Raw genomic sequence first — 8,635 nt, 5'->3', positions numbered from 1 at the left:
AAAAAAAAATAACAACTGCACTAGATAATTTTGGAAGTTTACTATTTCCTTTACAATGATTAGCTAATTAATGAAGCAAGCACTGGTGACTTGTTGTTGTTGTTAAGTGCCGTTGAGTCTTAGGCGACTCATAGCCACCCTATGAATGAAAGACCTGAGCACTTATATAGGTTTCATCCTCTCTCCAGGTTCATAGGGTTTCTGGAGGCAAGGTGTTTTGGAAGTGGATGCCACTCCTACTTCCAAGCTTGTTTTAATCAGGGAGCTCCACCAAACACTATCTCCATGAGTAACCATTATCACATTAGTCACATCAGTGTCACAGTGATCAGCAACACAGCAACCAAGAGTTACTTCTGTATGGCAAGTGTACAGACCAGGGCTATATGACCAAAAGAATGTTTGACCAAAAACAATTAAAAACAGGCCTGAGGGTCATGGATCTTTGGCTTGGTAGCATCACTTTCTGTCCACTAGGCCAACTCTCTCTATGTTGACTGGTGACTTAATGGTAGGAAATGATGCTGCAAACGCAAAAGTTGTTGTTAAGTGTGATCAAGTCATAGACGACTCACAGCGACCCTATAAATGAAAGACCTGAACACCTGTATAACTTTCATCCTTTCTCCAAGCTCATAGAGTTTCCATAGGCAATCATTTCACAAGTGGATGCCACTCCTGCTTCCAAGCTTGTTGTAATCGGGGAGTTCCGCCAAACACTGTCCACCATGGGTAACTATTATTACATTTGACACATCAGTGTCACAGTATTCAGCATCACAGCCACCACGAGTTACCTCTGTAGAGTAAATTGAGAGATTCATGCTATATACTACTTAGAAAAATGTTTGACCAACTACAACTAAAAATGCAAAAGTACACAGCTTGAATCCCACCAGCTTCTCTGCAGGAAAAAGATGGTTAATCTCCTCCTGTGTGGTTTACTGTCTCCGAAAACTCATTGGAGGATCAGCTATGAGTCACTTCCTATTCGACAGTACACAATAAACAATTTAAAAGTAGTACCTGTTAAGATCAAAACCAAAACTAATGTCATTGAGTCTGTTCCAACACATAGAAACCCTGTAGTACAAAAGAGAACTGCCCATTATGATTTCCAAGGCTGAAAAGTTGAAGATCTTTCCCCTGAGAAACTACTAGTGATTTTGAACTGTCAACCTTTTGGTTAGCAGCCAAATTCTTTAACCACTACCCCAGGAAGACTCTAGCACATGTAAAGGATAGATATTTAATATAACACAAAAGTAGAGTCTTCAAATCACCATGATGTAATGATTGTTGTTGTTTTTAGGTGCTGTCTAGGCAAGTATGACTCATAGTGACCCTATGAATAACAGATTTGATGCCTGTTCTATCCTGTGCCAGCCTCATCATCTCTGACATACACGAGCTCATTGCTGCAGTCACTGTGTCAATCTATCTTGTTGAGAGTCTTCCTCTCTGTCTGCCCTCCACCTGTCCAAGTACGATGTCTTTTTCCAAGAAATTGCTTTTCCTAGCATTGTTACTGTTGTGATGTGCTGTTAAGTCAGAACAAAGCCATGGTTTACCCTCTGGAGGGTTTTCAAAGATAATAAATCACATGGGAAGAGACTGCCCATCCTCCTTCTCTCACGGAGCAGCTGATGAATTTGAACTGTATGCCTTTGGGATTACAGTGCAGTTTTTACTACTAGGCCACCAGACCTAACATTTGTTAGCATCTTTTCCTTTCTTTTACTTCTTGTCTATTTTGTGTTTATAGCTTTAGAGTCCTCTAGCTCTGTCTACAAATGCATTAAACAACCGAATCCATTAACAAAAAGTGACTTTCAACTCATGTCCCCTCCATGTGCTACAAAAAAACTGCTCCACAGGGTATTTGGCTCTGGTCTTGTAACATATGCAAACCGGGTTGCTCACTGAGAGGTCAGTGGTTCGAATCCACAAGCCACTCTGTGAGAGAAAGATAAGGCCATCTCTTTCCATAAAGATCTGCCACCATGGAAACTGATGGAAGGGAGCCATGGGTCGAAATCCACTTATGGTAGTGATTTGGTTTTTTTGTTTGTTTGTTTGGGTTTTTTTTTCACGTTTTGGAATTTGTTTGTTTTATAATATTTATCAAAGCAGGTCAACAAATCAAACATAAATCATCTGTGACCTTCAGGGACCTTACAAATGCGTAAGTACATTCTCAGACTAAAATATGACCATAAAGGATTGATTTAGACACTGTAACTATCAATTGCATTGATCAATAGTAATTAATGTTATAAAATGTCAATGAATGATTGAATGAAAATTCAGTATGATTTGTAGGCATTCATTTAAATGAAAAAAATAAATAAAACAAGATTAGAAGATTAGTTGATGCACATAAATTTCTCACTCAGAATTTCCACAGGAGGATTATTCTAAGACTTTCACCCACTCTGTACTCCACCCCTGACATTCCAGCTCCAGTTTTCTTTCTGCTCTCTTTTTTCCTGGCACTTTACCCCAAACCCAATCTTCTCAAGATCCTTCTTAGCAGCTGATGGCTTTCGGTGGCACATACCTGGGCTGTGGAAGATCTGAGAGACTGAAGTGACACCTTTGGACGTGAAGGTCTTCAGGGCTTGGTGGACACAGTGGAAGTCCTTAGGATATGAGAGGAGGGTCTCCAGGTTTCTCTTGGTGCTGTTTCCGGCCCCTACAACAAAGGACCAACATGAGGGGACGCTGCAAGGGGAGTGGCAACTTACCTTTTAAGAGCAGTGCTGCAGGAGACCAGTGTGGAATGGGGAGTTATTCCCTACTGAAGAAATAGTCACAGAGCATCAGAACTGGAAGTATACTTTTGGACAACTAGATATATAGATAGACAGATCAACTGATCTCAGAAACAAAAGGCTGAGTAACTATGACCAATTTCAGATTCTTTTCCTCAAGGCTTTGAATATATAGTCCTCTCCTTTTTCTTATTCCAATTACACTCAACCTTGGTCCACATACTTGCTATTTCATATTAATTAGTCTTTAGTTGGGGTGGATTTACAAAAGCTCACCATAAAGGCAGGGATACCCCACTATTTAAAGGAGAAATCAGAGAATTACCAAGAAAGATATTCAACACCCTCTCAGTTATCCACTCATTCTTATTTATCATACACCTTTTCCATGCAATAACTAGCACGCCCTGGGCACATATATGTTTCAGGCATCTTATATTCTCCCGTGTGATCTCACTGAATCATCAAAACAATCTTGTACATATGCTCATCAATGGCAATAGTACAATTATATTGTGTTGATAATCAAGAGGCCAGTGGTTCAAATCTCACCACCACTTCTCAGGAGAAAGATGTAGTAGTCTCTTCTCAGAGAGCTTTACAGCCCAAAAAATTAATGGAAGGTAATGATGAGTTAGGCCTAATTTAATGCCAGTGGATCTGGTTTGGTTTTGATATTATACAAATCAGGAAACTGACGTTTCAGAGGTTGGGGAAACTGGTCAATTGAAGGTGATATGGCTAACAGGCAGAAGATGGACACAGGATACAGATACATACCTTTTGGGCAATAAAGAAATTAAATGGAAACCAATGAACGGAAATTTGCCTTTCAGGGAACAATTGACTATGTCTAGAGCCATGATGACTGTCACATCTGGAATAGGGCTGGGTGCCACTGGCACTTAGGAGGTAGAGGGCAAGGGTACGATTCTGAGACTTCAGAAGAAAAGCTTTTAATTGCTTGCCTCTAGCAGCCTGACCCCAGATTCTCCACTGAGGAGCGAGAAGTCACTCCTCTGCTTCTAACAGTTTGTTCCATTCCTAGGGCAAGTCCTGCTCCCTCCTTTCCTGTCCAACCAAGCTTTGTAGTGCTCCCTCAAGAAAGGCAGAGATTAGCCCAGGGAACCAGGCTATCTACTTTACAACAAGTTGAGATTTTTTATTTTTTCTTTCCTTCCCCCATCATCAGAGCAATTGACATTCATTAAATTTCAGATGTCCCTACCAATATAAGCCTCATCACAGGCATGTAACATGTTTTTCAGGTAGATATCACTGTTTCCATTTTATAGGACTGAAGCTCAGAAAGGTTCAGTGACCTATTCAAGGACACACAGCTAGGAAGTGGGGTATATCAAGATCTTCTGATGGTTTCACTGCCTCCAGCACCCTTCCCTGAATACGGCTGTTGGCTGGAACCTTGCTTTGAATACTCTTTCCTAATCCACAGAATTTTACAAGCGATTGCTTAGTTACTGAACTAGCTGCCATCAAATCCATTCCAATTCATGGTGACCCCATGTGTCACCACGGGTAGAATGGTGCTCCACAGGGTTTTCAAGGGTTGAAGAAGTTCACCAGGCCGTTTTCCCCAAGTGCCTTTGGATAGACTCAAACCTCCAACCTCTTGTTTAGCAGTTGAGCCCATTAATCATTTGTACCACACAGGGAACATAAAAGCAATAAAAACCCAAATCTAAACCCATACCCTTAAGTTGATGCTGACATGTAGCAACCTTCCATCAAGGTCCAGAAGCTGTAAATCTTTATGGAAGGAGTCTGTCCATCTTTTTCCCTTGATGTGGCAGGTATTTTGAACCAGTGACTCTTTGGGTCATAGTTCAACACCTTACATATATGCTACCAGAGTTCCTCTTGCCAGTAATGGTGCAGATTAAATCATTATTAAATGAGGGACTGAATGAATGTTCAGGAATCTGAACACAACTATGCTAAAATCTTTTTTCCAAACCAGTATATAACAAAGAGTGAAAGGATATCTTCTCATATGTAGGTCATTTTTGATGAAGCCCTGGTGAAAAAGTGCATAACGTGTTAAGTTGCTAATCAAGAGGTCACTGGTTTGAATCTGCCAAGTGGATTCAGTGGAAGATAGATGGGTAGTCTGCTCCCGCAGACTCACAGCCTTGGGAACCTCATGAAGAGTCATGACTAGGAATCGACTCAACTAGATGATAGCACATTTGGTTTTTTGTTTCCCCTGAGGCACAGATTCCAGGAGGAAGGACCCTGGGTCGGTGGCCCTCAGAGGGGAGTGACGAACATCCAGCTTAAGAGAATCCTGTCTGGTTCTTACCCAGCAGGACGTGAGTGAGCAGGCTGGCAACGCTGAACGGGGAAAAGGCCATGTTGGTCTCCGCCTTCTTCATTGAGGAGATGGCGTGGTAGAGCCTCAGGGAGAAGTCTGTCAAAGCCTCTGCCAGGATAGCATCTGCAGCATTTCTCTCCACATCAGGGCAGGAAGAGGCAGCCAGCGGGCAGAAGGGCTGAGTGGGGGCCAGAGTGGCCAAATCTGCGGGGGGCTGGGCAGTGGTTGTAGTGTCAACTGTGTCATGTTCAGTAGTGTACTCAGTGGGCTGAGAGGTGGGTGGAGTGGAATATTCAGTGAAGGGTTGGGTGGGGGATTCGGCGTTGGTTCTGGCTGTCACGGTGATGTCTGACTTAGGGATTCTTAGCAACGTAGAAGAGTCTTTGGTGTGCTGGACGGCTAGACCGCCATTGTTATCCGTCCCCACACTGTTCTTCTGGCTTCTCTCTTGCACGCTCTCCCCAGAGCTGTGGCTGGTGCCATCTGAGTTTGAGGAGATTCCATCCTGTGGTTCAAGAAACTGAGTTTCATTTTTCTTATCATGAGGTGCATAAACCCTTAAAACAGGAAGAGAGAGTGGGGTGATAAAAACACTCCATAGAGCGGGAAAGCTTATAAAAATGGGTGGGTAGGTGGTCTGTCCTGGAGCCACCACTATGAAGTCCTCTAGAATTCACTCTGTGGAGTCCGGAGTGACTCATAGCTGACCCTCCAGTGGGTTTTCTGAGGCTGTAAACTGAAGGGGAAGAGACATCCCATCTTTCTCCCAAGAGCCACTGGTGGCCTTGGACCGCCAGAGAGGCATGACTCTGGGTTATCAGAGTGACTCTTTATGACACCAGAGCTCCGTCATCACCATTTCTTCCAGGGAGGGCGTAATACACAGGTTCTGAGGCAGGGATAGAGAGAGCGCTCTGCTGGTCTAATGGTGAGGAGTTGCTCTGCCAACCCAAAGACAGGCGGTTCAAATGCACGAGGTTCCTCCGAGGGAGAAAGACGGCAATCTTCCATGTTGATTTACTGCCTCTGACAAGCTGCTGGAGGGACAGCGATGAGTCAGTTCTGACTCGATGACACATAACAACAGTAAGAATGACCCTGGGATAATTCCTGAAAAGGATGTGTAGGCAGGGATTCTGTTATCTCTGACCAACAGAAAGTTGTCTCCCAATCACTAAAGATGAACGACAATTGCCATTTAGGGACGTTCTTGGCATTTCTTGAAACATCTTCTTGTCTTGCTAAGGGCGCTGTAGTCAAGGCATTCAACTGCTAACCAAGAAGTCAGTGGTTCAAACTCACCAGCCACTCTGAGAGAGAAAGATGAGGTGGAACAGCCTTGGAAACTCTATGGGGTATTCTACTGTGCCCTGCGGGGTTCCTCTGAGTGGGAAAGACTGGCTGGCAGCAGGTGGGGTTTTGTCTTAACTGACCTTATTTTCAGTTGTGTCTCATTAATGATTACTGACAATAAGGGAAGCATGAAGAGAAACAATTAAGGGAGTTCTGATGGCTTAGTGGCAAGGAGTTGGGCTGCCAACCCAAAAGTATATGGTTTGAATTACCAGCCACTCTGTGGGAGAAAGATGGGCAATCTCTTCCCATGAGGTTTGAAAAACCCTGAAAACCCATTGGAGGGTCAGTCATGGTTGGTTCCAACTCCAAGGTACACAATAACAACAACAACAACAGACGTTCTCAAGGTGGGCGCAGTGCCTCTCGGTGTGCTGTTTAGTGTCCTGGGTTGTCATAACCAGGTAGAATGCTACCAGGATCTAGTGAGTAAGGATCAGAGAAACAGAAAGCATCTGTAATGTACAAGGCAATGCATTATCCAGCCACCAGCATCAACGGTACCCGGGCTCATTATCAGTCACCCACTGTCTTCATTTCTTAAAGAAATCGATGCTCAGACCTTTTAGACAGGCAGCCAGCATCTCACAGAAGTAGGAGGAAAAGAAACACATGGACTCGGGACGCTTCTCCCACGACCACTGCAATGCTGAGCGTCAAGGGCCCGGCCTAAGCCCACTGAGAAAGGCACATTATCCATTTCTTCCTACTATTTGGTCCATTGCATCTGGTGGACAAGTCTGTTTGATGGACAGAGTGGGGACTCTTTATTCTCTATTTTAGAAATCACAACAACTAGGCTCAGAGAGGTAACGTGATCAGAGCCACACGGCCGGCCTGGGCCTGGATTCGAACTCGCGGCTCACTGGAGCCATCGCTCTTTCCTCCACTTTACCGATGCGGGCACGAGGATCACAGTCAACTTGGAGAGCACAGAGCGGCTCTCCTCTCTCCCCGGGGCCTGAAGGGTTAACCGGCAGCCCCCCTCCATCCCCCCGCCCCGCCCCCACCCCAGGAAGGGGCCACTTACCCGCGGCAGCAGCAGCAGCAGGAGGAGGGTCAGCGGGGTCAGCCGGGAGGCCATCTGGGCGGCGACGTCAGCGGGGACCTGCGGAGGGAGCCCGCATCCGAGCCGGCTTGGAACTTGGGCGCCCCGCGCCCCCGGGCCCGCCCCCATCCCCTCCCAGCCCCGGGCCCTCTCCGCCTGCGCCCCCTTCCCCCTCCCGGGGCCACTTTCTTCCTGGCTCCTCCCCCGGTTTTGTTTTCCCCTAAACCGCTCCCTTTTCCCGGCACCCGCTGCCCTTCCTCTCCCCCGCGGGCCCGGGTCTCCGTCCATCTGTTCAATCTTGGGGGGTCCTGCTTTAGCCAAACAATGAGGCCAGAAGCAGGAGGAGGAGGAGGGGAGGTGCAGAGGGGGCTGGGGACCCCCGCCCCGGGAGGAAGGGTGGTGGGAGGAGGAGGCAGAGGCCAAAGCCTCCGGTGGAGGCCAGCCTTCAGGGCCTGCAGGGATCCAAGTGGGCAGGGAGGGGAGCGGGCATCCGGAGACCCCCTCCCACACACGCCTTCACTCTGTGCACCCTGCGGGTTCCAAACCTGCTCCCAGCTCCTGGTCCGTGGGCAGCCTCGGTGTGGACTGCGTGCATGGATCCGCGGGGTCAGTGAGGGTGGGGTGTCGGGGCTTAGTCCTAGCTATTGGCTGGCCCAGGACACGGCCCAGTTACAAATTAAGGATGATTGATCGCTGGTGTGAGTTCCCGTAAATCAGCGTAGGATTGTCCGGACTTCTTGGTTCTGGTTTGTGGGCCCGGGCCAGGGACTTATCCCAGAATCTCTTGGGAGTGGAATGGGGAAATCTGGGTGCTGTTTTCAGCTGTACACAAGCCAGAGAGGCCTCTCACGTCTCCCAGTCGCAAGAGTTCGCGAGTCCTAGTGAAATCAGGGTCACCTCGACCTGTGCCTAGTTCTTAAGCAACATTCTTTTCAGAAATTGCTCATCTCAGATGGCGTAGGGGTCTTTCTTTGGAGATGGGTTCAGGTGTGCTCACTTGCTAAGAAATCCAGCCTCAGAGCAGTCTGTCCCACTACCACGCCCACTCAAAGTAAACCAGGACTCCCTCAGACCTGAGTCCCCTCAAATCCCAACCCTGCCCCTACTTTCCCATATGCTCTGCGGGTG

The 8,635-nt window shown here is 46.7% G+C and overlaps 1 protein-coding gene across 1 annotated transcript in view; it reads right to left on the bottom strand.

Annotated features, from left to right (window-relative positions):
• SERPING1 (serpin peptidase inhibitor, clade G (C1 inhibitor), member 1) overlaps window positions 1-8,102 on the bottom strand; it is a 21,867-nt gene extending 13,765 nt beyond the window's left edge. Inside the window, exons 1-3 of the mRNA XM_006900448.1 lie at window positions 8,018-8,102; window positions 7,490-7,543; window positions 2,561-2,695 (exon numbers count right to left, since the gene is read on the bottom strand). Coding sequence (XP_006900510.1) covers window positions 2,561-2,695; window positions 7,490-7,543; window positions 8,018-8,102 — 274 coding nt within the window. The remainder of the gene's footprint in view (window positions 1-2,560; window positions 2,696-7,489; window positions 7,544-8,017) is intronic.
• Between the last annotated feature and the right edge of the window lie 533 nt (window positions 8,103-8,635).

The sequence above is a fragment of the Elephantulus edwardii genome, unplaced genomic scaffold, assembly GCF_000299155.1.
Source record: "Elephantulus edwardii isolate Elephantulus edwardi_28Jun2011 unplaced genomic scaffold, EleEdw1.0 scaffold00284, whole genome shotgun sequence".
Lineage (NCBI taxonomy): Eukaryota > Metazoa > Chordata > Mammalia > Macroscelidea > Macroscelididae > Elephantulus > Elephantulus edwardii.
This window is presented reverse-complemented; position numbering and strand designations above follow the sequence as displayed.